At 34.8% G+C, this 15,563-nt stretch overlaps 4 protein-coding genes across 6 annotated transcripts in view; 2 read left to right on the top strand and 2 right to left on the bottom strand.

Annotated features, from left to right (window-relative positions):
* Positions 1 to 1,621: 1,621 nt before the first annotated feature.
* LOC105125461 (uncharacterized) lies at positions 1,622 to 4,299 on the top strand. 3 transcript variants are annotated; one of them, XM_011025917.1, is made up of 5 exons: positions 1,622 to 1,716; positions 2,325 to 2,587; positions 2,674 to 2,885; positions 3,181 to 3,445; positions 3,906 to 4,299. In XM_011025917.1, exons 2-5 carry the CDS (start codon positions 2,327 to 2,329, stop codon positions 4,200 to 4,202), a joined length of 1,035 nt encoding a protein of 344 aa, XP_011024219.1. In that variant the 5' UTR covers positions 1,622 to 1,716; positions 2,325 to 2,326; the 3' UTR covers positions 4,203 to 4,299. The 3 variants fall into 3 exon arrangements, with proteins under 3 accessions (XP_011024219.1, XP_011024220.1, XP_011024218.1); XM_011025918.1 differs by having other exon boundaries at positions 1,657 to 1,809; XM_011025916.1 differs by having other exon boundaries at positions 1,657 to 1,814.
* A 1,628-nt stretch (positions 4,300 to 5,927) lies between these two features.
* On the top strand, positions 5,928 to 8,602 carry LOC105125462 (uncharacterized). Its single transcript, XM_011025919.1, has 5 exons — positions 5,928 to 6,258; positions 6,783 to 7,045; positions 7,165 to 7,376; positions 7,650 to 7,914; positions 8,152 to 8,602. The coding sequence occupies exons 2-5, from the start codon at positions 6,785 to 6,787 to the stop codon at positions 8,446 to 8,448; spliced, it is 1,035 nt and encodes a 344-aa protein (XP_011024221.1). The 5' UTR covers positions 5,928 to 6,258; positions 6,783 to 6,784; the 3' UTR covers positions 8,449 to 8,602.
* Positions 8,603 to 8,861: 259 nt separating this feature from the next.
* On the bottom strand, positions 8,862 to 13,902 carry LOC105125460 (diphosphomevalonate decarboxylase-like). Its single transcript, XM_011025914.1, has 10 exons — positions 13,492 to 13,902; positions 12,579 to 12,777; positions 11,885 to 11,948; positions 11,340 to 11,403; positions 11,158 to 11,238; positions 10,925 to 11,011; positions 10,447 to 10,604; positions 10,275 to 10,323; positions 9,509 to 9,633; positions 8,862 to 9,391 (listed from the first exon to the last, which is right to left on the bottom strand). Exons 1-10 carry the CDS (start codon positions 13,699 to 13,701, stop codon positions 9,178 to 9,180), a joined length of 1,251 nt encoding a protein of 416 aa, XP_011024216.1. The 5' UTR covers positions 13,702 to 13,902; the 3' UTR covers positions 8,862 to 9,177.
* Positions 13,903 to 15,527: 1,625 nt separating this feature from the next.
* The window catches only part of LOC105125586 (uncharacterized), a 6,586-nt gene continuing 6,550 nt past the window's right edge, over positions 15,528 to 15,563 (bottom strand). Inside the window, exon 10 of the mRNA XM_011026101.1 lies at positions 15,528 to 15,559. Within this exon, the coding sequence (XP_011024403.1) occupies positions 15,528 to 15,559 (32 nt within the window). The remainder of the gene's footprint in view (positions 15,560 to 15,563) is intronic.

Raw genomic sequence — 15,563 nt, 5'->3', positions numbered from 1 at the left:
ATCTTAAAATACAACAAAAACTTAAATTTATTTATTTTTAAAGCTTTCGTGGTATCACAATAAAGACAGTATTTATTTTTGTGGTTGAGTTATATTTTAAAAAATACTTATTTTTTAATTTTAAATTATTAAATTGTTTAATATGTTAATATTAAAAATAAATTTTAATAAATAAAAAAATATTATTATAATATATTATCAAACTAAAATTATTTTAAAAATAACCCCGACTATAATCTAAAGCAAGCTATGTCCTTGAGAGCTCAGACCGGGCAAATACATATAATGAGAGTGTGGGGCGCGCAAGAGTAAAGGACCTTTTCCTTCTTTTTCTACGGCGGCTGTGGAATTTTGAGAATGACAGCGATGGCTCACCCTCAGTTAAGTGACAGTCCCATCAGGATGAATTATTGTACATATTATGCTCCTTTATGTTTCCTTTTTTGTTATAAAAACAAAAAATAGAATTGAGATAATTAATCTGGATCAGATTAATCAAATTATGTGTTAATTTATTGTATTATTTGAGTTTGATTAGATTAATTGTCAATATGATTAAAAACTAATTCCATTATAAATTAAATTTTAAACCAACAAGTTATTATAAGTTGATCAACAAATAAGTTTAATAATTATACTCAGAACTTTTTAATTAGAGAATAAATATTAATACTAATCAAATCACAACCCCTTGACTCGTTTATATTTATTAACCATATGTATATATACTATATTCTTCCACTTAGAAACTGCAAAGTTTCATGAGCTGTTCTCCCATGGCCATTAATGAATTTTTAGCAGCATGGTTTTTGCAATTCAACGATGCTCATAGCTTTGATAAGGGATGATACTGCAGAGGATAAGGATGCCAAGGAAATCAATTCTGAATTGTGTAAAAAAATCTAGGCTTTTTTTTTTCCAGCTTGTATTAAACCTAAATAAATTCAATTTGAATTAATAGAGCTGTTCTTTATGGATATTGATTTAATAGGTAATTAGTTTTATTTAGTATTTATTCCTGTTTTTTATTATATATACTTAGTTTTTTAAATTTGATTCTATCAATATTGGTCTTTTTGTTCTTTCAAATTTAAAAGAAATAAAAAGAATTTTTTTTTGAATTTTCTAACCAAGATTATCATTCAATATGGTTAATTTTCAATTCAATTTTTATTAATATTTATGACGACACAGTTCATTTGCCCACCCAATTCCTTGGTCATTGGACAATGTGAGGGCGCACCCTTTTTCTAATTTAACCTGCTTGCTTTTAAGAACCAACCCTTATATTTAATTTAATTAAAAAAAAAAAAGATGTGTTTTCCTTTATTTTCTGCCACTCTCCATGTACAACGAAAGATTGAGGTCCGAGCACCTAAGGCACCGGCCCAGCGGTGGAATGGCGCTTTGCGCCTTCTGCTGTCACGGGTTCGAGCCTTGGAGTTGCATGCCTGTCAGCCCCGCGCTGCCTTACCTGTCTGCTGGGTTTGCAGGGTGTTCAGTGGGCCGTGGGGATTAGTCATGGTGCGCGTAAGCTGGCCCGGACACCCTACGTAAATCAAAAAAAAAAAAAAAAGATTGAGGTCCGAGGATGTTATTTAGGAAATTAATTTTTTTTTTTAAATTACAATTTTTTTGTGAAAAGCTGTGGTAGCGGCGCCTTAATTGCTAAATCTATCAGCTCATTCAGTACAACTTCATTTCAGGTTCTTGCAGGTTCTCTCCTCTCTTTCTCTCCCACACACAAAACAGACATGGACTGCGTTGTTTTGCTTCCTGTTCTTCATAAGTAACCACTTAAGTTTGTTGGTGGGGTATGTCCACTTTGAAATTTATAAATATTAAGTAACGTTTTTGCTTGACAAAGCGAATGGATGCCAAATTTTTTGTTTCTTTTAGTATTTGGATGATCTTTCCAATGACCGACTCATTTCTTCAATCTATGCTGGAAGCAGATAATATTTGTTCGACTTGTTTTAAGCTGAGCATGCCCTTTTCTTTTCTTTTGAAGCAGTGAAATTCACTGTCTGGATATGATTCTTAGAATTTCTTGTATTTCTCAGAAATTTATAGTCATAGCCTTTCTTGATTGATTCAAACCTGATTTTCTCTGTGTTATGATCTCTGTTAATGTTGGTAAAATGTGAAAAACTTTTTTGTGGATTTGATCTTTGAAAAATGAAAAATCTTGGGGATAAATTATGGAAGTTCATCGTCAATTTTGTAACAATCAAATTTCTCTGGGCTGTCATCAGCGTGACTAAATTCTTCTCTGGTTTTTTAGTGGTCTCTGGATTTTTATTTTTTTCTTCTAATTTTTGCAGAGATGCAGAAGGAAATTAGAGCGGCCTTGCTTTTTGGGTTGGTGGTATGGGTATATCAGGCAACCAACCCTCCACCTCCAAAGATTTGCGGTACCCCAGGCGGCCCTCCTATTACAGCACCTAGAATAAAATTGAGGGATGGGAGGTATTTGGCCTACAAGGAGCATGGTGTCTCTAGAGAAACTGCCAAATATAAGATCATATATGTTCATGGCTTTGCCTCTATGAGACATAATACAATGAGCGTGGAAAAACTCTCTCCGGTACGTATTCCAATATTTCTAAATCTTTGTGTTTAGCCCTTTTAAAGTTCCATTAGTTAAGAGATTGTATCGTTTTTGTTTGTCAGGAAGTTGTTGAGGAGCTGGGATTCCACCTTGTGTCCTTCGACCGGCCGGGTTATGGAGAAAGTGATCCACATCCAAAGCGAACTCCGGAGAGTTTAGCTTTAGATATAGAAGAGCTTGCGGATCATTTAGAATTTGGATCCAGATTTTATGTGATGGGGTTTTCTATGGGAGGTCAAGTGGTCTGGGGCTGCCTCAAGTACATCCCTCACAGGTGAGACAGTTTTCTTGCTGTTATGACGACAATTGTGCTTATCTGGAGGATGTTCCGCCTGCTGTTTAAGATCTGGGACAAAGCATGAACATCATACAATAATTCAAAAATATATCAGAAGTGAGAAAATAAAGCAGGCTATCTAAAATAATGACCACAGTTCTTTTATTGGAGCGTCAAGAATCTGCTGGATAATTTGTGCCCAATGTAAACAATTGGTGGCTTTTTCTGCTTTGGCTCATATCATTGTTTGGAGTTATTATGTGTTTTAAGCTCGGTGCCCATGGTGCTGCAGGCTAGCAGGAGCAACTCTAATTGCGCCTGTTGTCAACTACTGGTGGCCTGGCTTTCCTGCCAACTTATCAACAGAAGCCTACTACCTACAGCTACCTCAGGACCAGTGGACATTGCGTGTTGCTCACCATGCTCCATGGCTCACCTATTGGTGGAACACTCAGAAATGGTTTCCTGCATCGGCGGTTGCAGCCCGTAAACCTGAAGTTTTCTCCCGTCAGGATTTAGAACTCCTTTCCATGGAGACAGATGGAAGAATGAACATGGTACTTCGTTTTCTTTCTCTCTTTCCACATTACAAGGAAATCAACCATAAATCAAGTTTATCCTGACATATTTCGTGTCTCTGAAACTGGTGGCAAGAAGAAGATACTGCCAGTGAGAAAGTTACCATCGCATACATAATTTTTGATCTTTTAACCAGGAGAGAACAGTAACTGGCCGGAATTCTAGTTTTACAGGGGCTGCCTTAGAACCTTTTGTTTTTTGGAACTGGCTTGTGGAAAGAATAAGACACTGCAGAACTTCCAATTTTCCTTTGATATATTAGAAGCAGAAGAGTTTTTTGAACCAGAAGTTCTGGAGATTCAGTTAGAAATTGATTTAGACCGAACAAATGATTGACTCCACTCTAAGAAATGTTATTGGTCACATACTACTTGATCCTTAACAAGTGCTTATGAATCTTCCCGCCTGATTTGGAATATCTCCTTGCATTTTATGCAGCCACAAGCAATGCGGCAAGGAAAATTTGAAACCATACATCGAGACATGATGATTGGGTTTGGGAAGTGGGAATTCGATCCCATGGATCTTGAAAATCCCTTTCCTGACAATGAAGGCTCGGTTCATCTATGGCACGGTGATGAAGATAAGATGGTGCCTGTTATCTTGCAACGATATATTGCCCAAAGACTTCCCTGGATAAACTACCATGAGATATCTGGCTCTGGACACATGTTCCCTTACATCCCAGAGATATGCGAAGCGATCATAAAGACTCTTTTGCTTGAAAAAAACTAGCCCTCTTTCGAGCTTAGTAGGCGTCAGCATTTGTTTGCCTTTCTTCTTAGGTTCATGGCACCGTAACCTTGTTCTATTCTTAGTTTCAAACAATATTGCAACTAGATTGTATGACGACCCTAGTTCTATTCTCAAAGTTCGCTACCAGGGATCACAGTTTTAACGGAACCCATGGATATCCGCCCAAACAGATATGAATGGATAGTTGTTGATCGCTGCGGCTGGTTTGGATAAAACCCTAAAGGACAAAGTTAGGTTTCGGGCAGGTAATGAATACTACCCTACCCGACTTGAAACCTAACCCATACCCGACTCAAGATTTAATAGTATATGCATTTATGTCCACGTAGTTGATGAAAACAACATTCTTGTTATAAACTATTGTTCGGATAATAAATTTCAAAATGAATTCTCAAAATCAATAGTTTCTCGGAGTATTTTGATTTTTGCTGCAACGCTTAAATGCTTGCTTCATTTTCTGCTAAAACAGAGGGTATATATGATTAATCCTTCCAATTTACAAGTTGATTTCGACCATCTCTGATCTAGTTTCCTTCTGCAAATCATGCATCTACGAGGGTAGTCTTTCTTCACTGCTAGTCTCTCCAAACCCTTGTTTTAGATCGGCTTTTCTCGATGTTACCTTCGATAATGTTGATACATTTACAGCCTATTCAATGAAACAAATTTGTGTTGGATTTGATATAATGTAAAACCAAAAAATCTAGCTGCGTTAGAGATTCATCTGCAACGATTAATTTAATCTGGTTAATGTCAGTAACAAATGACATGATACAACTCCCATTTTACTAGGGTTGCTCAAGAAGGTTGCGGTGGTCTTGTTTCATGGGTTGGTGGTATGGGCATATCAGGCCACCCAACCACCACCCAAGAAGACTAGTGGTTCCCCAGGTGGCCCTCCCACATACAGCATCAAGAATTAAACCGAGGGATGGGAGGCGTTGCCTACAAGGAGCATGGTGTTTCTAGAGAAAATACATTGACCATACATTATGATTTTTCTTTGTTCATGTACGCAAGGAAGGAAAAGAACAACCAATTGTTAGCCACCCCCTTTGGGATTTTGATGGGGCCGTTGATGTTGGTCGAAGTCAAAGCTAATTAATGTTTTTTTTGTATTTTTCAAGTTGATGATTTCAAAAGGTGTTTCAATGTTTTTTTTTATGTTTCCTAAAAATATTTTTATCTTGAAAAAATATTAAATTAATATTTTTTATTTTTTTTTTATAGTTTTGATATATTAATATTAAAAAACTATTTTTTATTTTTATTTTTTATAGTTTTGATATATTGATATTAAAAATTAATAAAAAAATCTAAAAAAAATATTTTGAATAAGATATTTATCAAATGAAATCACTTGTTTAAATATTGTGTCTAAATCATATTTTTTACTATAATTATTTAGCCATCCTTGATAAATAATAGAATTTATTCGATAATTTGTTGATATAAAATAAAATGGATGTCACGTTTTTTTTATTTTTTATTTTGGATATTTATTCAGTTAAATTTAATTAATCTAAGGATTTAATATAAGACTTGATTAATCTAGTTAAATTTAATTAAGAGATCATCTACAATGAATTTTAAAAAAACTTTTATGGACAGCAATGTTGTTTTATTTTTATTTTTTCAAAATAATATTGCTGGAGTTGCTTTTTTAAAATAGTATGTGATGATTCATTTTATATTTGGGAAAACATTTTTTTTATAATTTCCATCCGTGAACATAAGGTTTGAAGAAATGGTTGGGAAGATCACAAGTCAAAGGGGTCTTATTCAAACACAAGTAGTAGGTACGTTTATATTGAATCTGCTCGACATATTTTACCATCTATCTTGAGCTAACACTTTTCTTACCTTAGATATCCTTTGGTCATTATCTACCAAGTGAAATTTTGACTATAAGATGTGATGGAAGTCAGCAAGAAACTGCAGTAGCTGCTTCAAAAGAAGAAACTTTTCATTTTATTTCTGGCAGGTTCCCTTTCCCTCGCGCACACAGTTACTGGGGAGGCTGTTAATTTCTCAGGTTCTTGTTATGTCTCCCTCCCAAGTTTCTTGATGTTTTTTACTCTCACAAGTATGAAGTATTAGCTAAATTTTCTATGTAGAGTTTGGATGGATGGACATCTTATTTTGTTGAAACAATAGAGATAAGAAATGTAGTAGGAAGATACTTCACTGTTTTTATTTCTCTTACTGGTTTCATCTTTGAACGCTTGCTTATTTGTCTGCTAGAAACGGATAATATGATTCCAAGATGAGTATGACTGTTTCTTAATTTCCAAGATCTTTGGAGTAATACATATTTCCCATAAATTTATGAAGAGTCTTTCATGACTGAGAGTGTGTTTTGGTCTTTGTTAATGCTGATAATTAGCCTGTTAAATGAAACAGATTTTTGGTTGATGTTGTAAAACAAAATAATTTAGCTGTGTTCGAGAATAATTTGTGACAATCAGATTAATCTGGGCGATTATTGTCAGTATCAAGTTGATTAAAATTTCTCCAAGTTCATGGCCCAGCTTGTGAAAAAACTCTCATTTTTCCTAGGGATGCTCAAGGAGGTTACTGTGATCTTATTTCTTGGGTTGGCGGTATGGGCATATCAGGCCACCCAGCCACCACCTCCAAAGATTTGTGGAACCCTGGGTGGCCCTCCCATTACAGCGCCTAGAATGAAGCTGAGGGATGGGAGGCATTTATCCTACAAGGAGCATGGCGTCTCTAAAGAAACTGCCAAAGCTAAGATCGTACTTGTTCATGGTTTTGCCTCTACGAAACATGATATAATGAGTATGACAGAACCCGTTCTGGTAATTTATTTCTAAATTTATGTTTTAATTTGACTCTTTAAGGTTTCACTGGTCAAGAGATTGTATTTGTTGATGGAGAAATCTAACTTTTACCCCTCATTTTATGTGATGATTTTCAGGATGTTGTTGAGGAGCTGCGGTTGTACTTTGTGTCCTTTGATCGGCCAGGTTACGGAGAAAGCGATCCAGATCCCAGGCGAACTCCTAAAAGTTTAGCTTTAGATATAGAAGAGCTTGCTGATCATTTAGGACTAGGATATAAATTTTATGTGATGGGATTCTCCATGGGAGGCCAAGTGGTTTGGGGCTGCCTCAAGTACATCCCTCATAGGTGAGACTGTTTTACTTGCAATTCTGGTAAATTTGCTACATTGGCGATGTTCTGCCAACTTTCAGAATGCGGGATGTTGCATCAAAAAATACAGTAATTTCAAGAAAGAACTCAATTAAAAGAAAGTAAAGCATGCTATGAAAAATAATTGTCAATGTTCTTAAGTGTATTCTAGTATCAGGAATCTGCTCGAGATTTGTTTGTGATATGTTGCCTCACAGTTCTGTCTGGTGTTATTTTTTGCTTCAAATCATGTGCTCTTGTTTCTTCCAGGCTATCAGGAGCGACACTAATTGCTCCTGTTGTCAACTATTGGTGGCCTGGCTTTCCTGCGAACTTATCAGCAGAAGCCTACTACCGACAGATACGACAGGATCATTGGGCATTATTTGTTGCTCACCATACTCCATGGCTCACCTACTGGTGGAACACTCAGAAATGGTTTCCTGCATCAGCTGCTATATCCATGAAGCCTGATATTTTATCCCGCCAGGATTTAGAACTCCTATCCATGATCGCAGAGAAGAGAAGCAATAGGGTACTTCATTTTCTTGTTACTCTCTTTTTTTTCATTACAAGGAAATGAATCACAAACCATGAGTATCTTAATAAATTCTGTCTGAAAGTGGAGGCGAAAAAAAGATATTCCATCATCTCATGCATAATCTTGCAATAGGATGATAGGCTTTGTTTTTCATCCACGAATGGATAGTAACGTGCCAGAATTCTTATAAACCCCATCTCATTTCGACCTTTACTCTCTCTTTTTATGCAGCCACAAGCAACGCTGCAAGGAGTGTTTGAATCCTTACATCGAGACATGATGATTGGATTTGGGAAGTGGGAATTTGATCCCATGGATCTTGAGAATCCTTTTCCTAACAATGAAGGCTCAGTTCATCTATGGCAGGGTGATGAAGATATAATGGTGCCGTTTAGCTTGCAGCGATATATTGCCCAAAGACTTCCATGGATTAACTACCATGAGGTTCCTGGTGCTGGACATTTATTCACCGCAATCCCACAGAACTTCGGACAGATTTTAAAGGTTCCTTTTCTGGGACGGGATTGATCCTATTTGTGGTAGGGCTAGGTGGGTGAACAGTGCATCCCTGATTATGTTCAAACATCTTGTATGTCTTTCTGCTGTACAAACCATGTGTCTGCAACTGAGATTTGGTCACGTTGCAAAAATGTTATATTTCGACACTACATTTCACAGCTTAGCATTAGCTGGATGGCGTTTCCATTAGATAGTCCAATGATGAAGTCGCTTAAGCTGCGAATGCGAGGCAGATCAACTTTGGAATATCTAACACCACAGTATAGCCAAAAAAAACCCCTGCATAATAGCATGCCAGCACACTTGCAAATATGAAGATAAATAACAGGTAAGCCAACAATCTATTGAGTCTTTGGAGCCTTTAAGGGGAATTGTGTCGGGAATGCCAGCACACTGGCAAAAATGAAGAAAAATAACAAACATAACAGGTAAACCAAGAATTTATTGATTTATGACAGAAACTGATACAAAATTTCGGAAACATCATAAAAATTATTTAAGGCTAATAGCTGAAAGGAGCCTAGAAGGAGCAACGGATAGATTATTCATTGTTGAGACCGAAAACTTGAATGGACTGAAATATAAAATAAATTACAAATGCAAGGCAAAAGCAGCATTAACTGCAAATTTGCGAGGAACAGTTGAGAGAATCACTTCAGGCTCACAGAAGTGTCCAACTCTGGTCAACAAAGACTAAAAAGTACGGAAGTGCATGAAAAGTTAAATGTGCTCCTAAGTTCATTTGGGCAGCCCAGTTTCAGGATGGAGAAGAGCCTGGCTTTCATCATAGAGCAAAACAGGACCTCTACCAGGTTTCGTACAGATGAAATAACTGACGTCTCCTTTGCTTCTCTGGGCATTCTTAATTTCCGGAGGTGGTGACAAAGCTTCCACATCCTTCATATCTTCAATCCCAGCATCTTTTAGTATAGACTTATCACCTATAACATAACTGAGGAAAAAAAGTTTGATTATTTGAAAATGATTGATGGGGTTGTATAAATCATGCATAGCCTCCAAAACATTGCACCAAAATCTTTTGTGACCTTGACATTGGAAGACAATATACCTGTTCAAATCAGCATCGGAACTTGGAGGGAAGTAAAAAAGCAGCTTCTGCAATAACTGGGTAGCAGCCTTTCTATTATGTGCAATCAGAACTGCATTGGGCCCAGCATCAAACGTATAAGCTACCTGTCAAGGAAATCTCATCATTAGCCAACCATTACACATTTGGAAACTGTGACCATTAGCTGGCAGGACCAGTAGGATTCAAACTATCATTTTGTTTCTTTTTTCTTTCATTTTTTATTCTAGGAAAATCAACAACAAAAGAAAGGAGCTGCATGCATTAAAACAATGTTATGATAAGTCATCACGGATAGGTAAAATAGCACGAGCCACAAGTGAAAAGAAGCTTCATATTTGATGTGATGAAGTGATACATTTTCAGTTACAAAACCCAATACCAAATAAATTATCTCATGATATTTCAGCAACAGCAGGAAAGTATATCTGTACTTGAGGAACCACACAAGATCAGCTATATTACAGAACATGTTTGCAAAAAGAACAAATGAAAACTATATACTATAATTAGACAATTGAGAAGGAAATTTTATTATGTTATCATCCCTAAATCACCTATACAATCATCTGTGCCCCAAGCTTGACCATCATCTATGATCAAATTTTTGAAAAATAACGAAGTTAGTGCCGTCACATTCTATCTGGAACTTGCTTCTAAGTTAAGCTCCTAGAATTTATCTGGAACTTGCTTGTTAAGCTCCTAGAATGTGGCGTATATAAACAAAAAAAAGATAGAAAAAAAAAACCTGAGGTGTTTCTTCTGAGCGATTCCATTTTTCAACACAGCTGATTATCCTGAAATATAGTCACTACATTAAAACTAAACTCTATGTCTGGTGAAGGGCTTAACAGGCAAATAAATAAATAATTGATGAAGCTTAAATTTCCATGTCACATAAATCGAGAAACTTTACTTGCCTGTGAGATGTATCATTCATGTAGAATATTGGGGGACATGTATCCAAGCAGACTGCATGGAACTGATTGCTATCTGCACAGGTTAATTGTGCAAAAGATCCAAAATCACGATTCTTTATGGCTTCTTCCATTTGTTTAACGCGTTTTGGTACAACTTCCTATTTAGTCCAAAACAGGAAGGAGATAATACCAAAAGTTAAATAAATTTCAAAGAATTTCAGAATGCATTGATCAGAAGACAGCTAAAAAGGGCAAAGAGAGGATTAAATTTCATAGAAAATCTTAATCTGAACAGCAAGGAAAAGGCAGTGTGCAAATCACAAAGCATGGTTATCATCCAGAATAGATTCAGAATACAGCTCCAGCTCCATTTATGTCTAGAAATGTCAACTGCTAAGAGCACTTTTTGCAATTGAAGAAAGACAACTGCTTAAGAAGAGACGTTGCATGAAATCAAATTAAGGGAATTGAAAAGCACCTTAGCTCTGTGTTGCAAAAGCAAGCTAGTTTCAACACTGTCCCGCATTCCTGTGGTGCTACTTGTTTCTTTCTGCCGTGAACTTACCTGGAGAACAAAATCACAACTCTGTTTACTACAACAACAGGACAAAGAAAAATCAAAATTATTTTCAGGACCGCTATTCCCAGAGTCCAGAGGCAACTCAAACTAAATTCAGACTAACGAGTCCTAAAGAAGGGAAAAATACATACCACAGCAATAATAATAACAAGTTCATCCCAGTGCTTTTCGTCTACAAGTTGAACAGCAAGGCTATCACTTCCATCCTCAGCCTTGACATATTAAAAAACAATGCATCATAATTAATTGCTCAAAATGGGATAGAGCAATTTAATCAGAAGGCTCCATGGATGAACCTCAAAATCAAACTTACTTTTCCCATGATCCACTTCACAAATCCACCAAATAAACTGCGACAGGCACTGCCAGAACCTTGCCTGAAAAACAAAGCTTACAAAATATCAAACATTGCAAGAACCTTTCCAATGAAACAATGTTCATAAAATATCAAATGTTAATAGCAACTAGCATGCTTGAATCACTCACTATATAATAAGTCAAGACAGCACCCAATAAACCAACTTATCAATTACTTAAAGACAGCTCCCTATAAACCAACTTACCAATTATTTAAAGATATCATTGTTATCAAATACAATCATTGATGTAAGCCAAGAACGAGCAATCAGGTATCAGCAAAGATGCATGTAGCCAGAATTCAAAATAATAAATATTTCTTGGTGGTGACAGCTGTATGAGGATATAGTGGAATAAATGAAGCATGTAAATAGCAGCTGCATATGAAGAATAAAATTCTAGGGGAAAAAATGTTTCATGCTACTCAAAATTATTGATGTAAAGACAAAAAAAAACATAAAACCAAGCACTTAAAATTATGCATGTGCTATTAAGGTATACCTTGCAATAGCAGAAAGTTCACTATTGTCTTCTTTTGCATTCATCAGCTTTGCAAGGGCAAAAACTACATAAGAAGATAAAAACAGATGATGTCATGATGAATAAATTCTTCCAGTCCCATACAAGATTGCAATTGATACTACAGCCCTGCAGATATAAAGCAGAAAAAACAGTAAAAGGGCTCCTCGAAGTTGAAAACTGCTCCCTTAATAGGAAGCATTTCTGTCTAGCTTGTTGCATTTCTATATATGAGCTTCTATAAAAAAAAAAAATGTGTACACATCAGTGATTATAATCCAGAAAAGCTAGCTGGCAGATTCATGAAAACTATTTGCCAAGTTGGTCAATTTCAACATGGACCCCATAATTATATGCAGTAAGCTTTATTGTGAGTGTTTTCAACAAAAGCGATTAATGAATAATCATTCCACATACCAAGCTCCATCCATGATAAAGCTAGACTAGAGGATTCTGAATAAATTTAAGCATTGAGCAAGAATTGCATCTGTTTTCCTAAACAATACGAAACTTGGATTGTTCATTCACAAGAATTTCTCAGAACTGTTAAGTCCAGCACAAACATTCAATGAAGTAAACAGAAATTATGTTTACAAATACAGGCCCAACCATAAAAAAGAAAAAAAAAAGGGGGGGGGGGTGAACATAGCAAGGAAAATTCAGGGAAAATGTTTACCAAGACAAGCAAAGCCAGCTGCAGAGGAAGCCAGTCCAGCAGCAGTAGGGAAATTGTTGTATGAAGCAACATGCACATGCAATTTCTCCCAATCCTTCTTTGCAATCTTGATACCCTTCTCTTCATCCTCAACATCACAAGCCTGGGCACGAATTTCCCTTAAACAATTTTGGTACCTGCCTCCAGAAAGGGAAATCTCCTACGCTAACCAGCAAAAACCAAATGTGCCATGAGTCAGCAGTGAGGTAGAGAATTTCAACACGAACCCAGCAACCATTTACATATTGCTTAGCTACAAAGACCCATAACTAGCAAATTTTCTCATTTACAGGGAAATTGAAATGCAATTAAATTTTATCCAATCTAGATCCATGTCCATCCTTTCAATATCAAATCTTGTATCTGGTCTCAATCAATTTTTTCCTTTCCTCACATTTTCTCAACAACCAAATAGGATGCAATGAAAAACACATCAAAGTTTCCCTGATGATAAACCACACAGGATTCTCAACACAACAAGTTAGCCCTCTTCCTCCCTTATGCTCACCATCCTTGATATAAGTACATGCACAAGTACATCACTACAACAACGCTACCACATGACTTTATGAACTAGGCAAGCTGACATGCAATTCCAAAATCTGTTTAAACAGTACGGTTTCAAATAAAGAAATTCTCTAATATGTTGACGTCCAATTCAGAAAAGGAAAGAGTTTAAGAGAACAAAATCTGACTGTAAAGCTTAATCCAGTACATTCCCTTCTCTCCAGGTCCCAAATAACCATTAAACATACAAAACAAAGAGAACCCACAAAAATTCACTATCTAAATGAATCATTAAACCCACTGAAATCCCATTTCAAGAACTTCCACAGCAACCAAACTGAAACAGAAAAATGAGAAAAAAGACTACCTTTCCATTGAGCCACATCCGATCCTGGTCAAAACTAGGACTAACAGCAACAGTTGTGGTTGTACAAAGATGAGCCGGATCAAGAGTGACACTTATGCTATCATTAACAGGCAAAATCAAGGTCTCATCTCTCTTGCCCCAGTACTTTATCACAGCTATATTTGTTGGTGTCTGTGCAGTCACCATCCTCACCCATGGTTTCTCTGCCATTGATAATAATCCTCAAAAAGCTTCAAACTTTATTGAAAAAAAGTACCAGAACAGAGATCTGAGGATCTGAAAATGGTGATCTTATAAATGTATTTTTTTCAATGGTTTCTTGTTAGCTGAAGAGGAGAGGAGGGAAGCTTGCAATAAATAAGAGAAGAGCCAGTTAAGAACCAAAAAATGGTGGCTTTTTGGCCTGTGTTCATGTTTGGACTTTGGACTTTCCAAGATGCCATGCTTGTTAAGAAATAATTATAAATTAGTCCCTAAAATTTTAGGATATTAACTTATTAAACCTTTTAGTTTCAAGATTTATTATTAAATCATCATATTTTAAAATCTGCTTGTTCTTTTGTCAATGCAATGTTCTTTTTCTATTTATTTTAATTTATTTTTTCTAAAAATAAATAGAGAGAGAGAGAGAGAAGAAGGTGAGATAGAAAATTCTGATCAGAAAAAAACACAAAAATGTGTTTTGCAGAGAAAAAAACTTTTGCATTGAAGATAGTTAAGTTGGTCAAAGACTGTTTGGTTGTTTTTAATAGTATAAGGACTAATTGGTTATTATGATAAACTTTAAAGTCTAAATTATAAAAGAACTACTGCATTAAAAATAGATTCTACTATTTGTTTTTATAGAAAGTCTTGGAGTGTTTGTCAACGTGTGTGTTGGAGATATTTTTAAAATAATTTAAATTTTTTATTTTTATTTTAAATTAATATATATTTAAATTATTTTAACATGTTAATATTAAAAATAAAAATAAAAAAATTTTATTTTAATATATTTTAAAATAAAAAATATTTTTAAAAACAATAACTACTATACTTTTAAATGTTTTTAAACTGTGTTTGAAGACGCAATGAAATCATATTTTTTTAAAATTTAATTTTTTATTTTGTTAAAATTATTTTTTTATTTTTTGAGATATATTATAAAAAATATATTATATTAATATATTTTTAAATAAAAAATAATTTAAATCACAATTATTATTATATTTTCAAATATATAAGTGATTGAGCATAAAATTAGAATTTTATCATGTAATAATAAAAAAAATATTTAAAAATAAAAAACTCATAGATTTATATTTTATTTTTTGAGCTAAATATCTTTCTACGTCTATTATTTTTATTTCGTGTATCCCGAGTGGAGAGGGTAATAAAAAATGAGAAATTGACATTTTCATATAATAAATGCGTGTATGAATAATCCAAATCTTAGTATAAAAGCTTGTTGATTATATCGATTGACCTGTTTACCAATTTTTTATATATATAAAAAAGGAAATTCATTAAATTAAGCACCCAAATTGGACCCAGATGCCGTGCACTTTCCTCTGGTATTGTTAATAAATAAATAGTGTAGTGAGGTTGGTGAAGGTTATAATTTTTTATTTAATTCAGATATTCATGGAATTGCCACTGATATTTGCATAATTTAATATTCTTCATGCTGTTGTTGCGTGGAATTTACGTTTTTTATATTTGTCTGATGCTTGCTTTCTGTGGCTTTGTGAAGCTCAATAATTGGAAAGGGGGCTGGTAGAGGTGATTTCAGTGTTTAAATGGTTCATTTCTCTCTTTCTTTCTTCTAACATAAATATAATTAATTAATCTCTCTAGCAATTGATATACATATATCCAATTTTTATTGACCATGATAAAAAAAATTAAAAAAAATATTACCTATTTTTTTATTATTATGGAACTTGTTTTGAAATCCACTCAAGATAAAATTTAAATCATAAATCAAAAGAGTTAACTCCAATAAATTAAAAAAAAAAAAAAAACTATAGATTTGGTCACACCTTGAAGAGGCATATTCAAAAGTCTTCCACATCCATTGCTAGATTATCTCC

Source organism: Populus euphratica, unplaced genomic scaffold (genome assembly GCF_000495115.2).
Source record: "Populus euphratica unplaced genomic scaffold, PopEup_1.0 scaffold22.1, whole genome shotgun sequence".
NCBI classification, from domain to species: domain Eukaryota; kingdom Viridiplantae; phylum Streptophyta; class Magnoliopsida; order Malpighiales; family Salicaceae; genus Populus; species Populus euphratica.
This window is presented reverse-complemented; position numbering and strand designations above follow the sequence as displayed.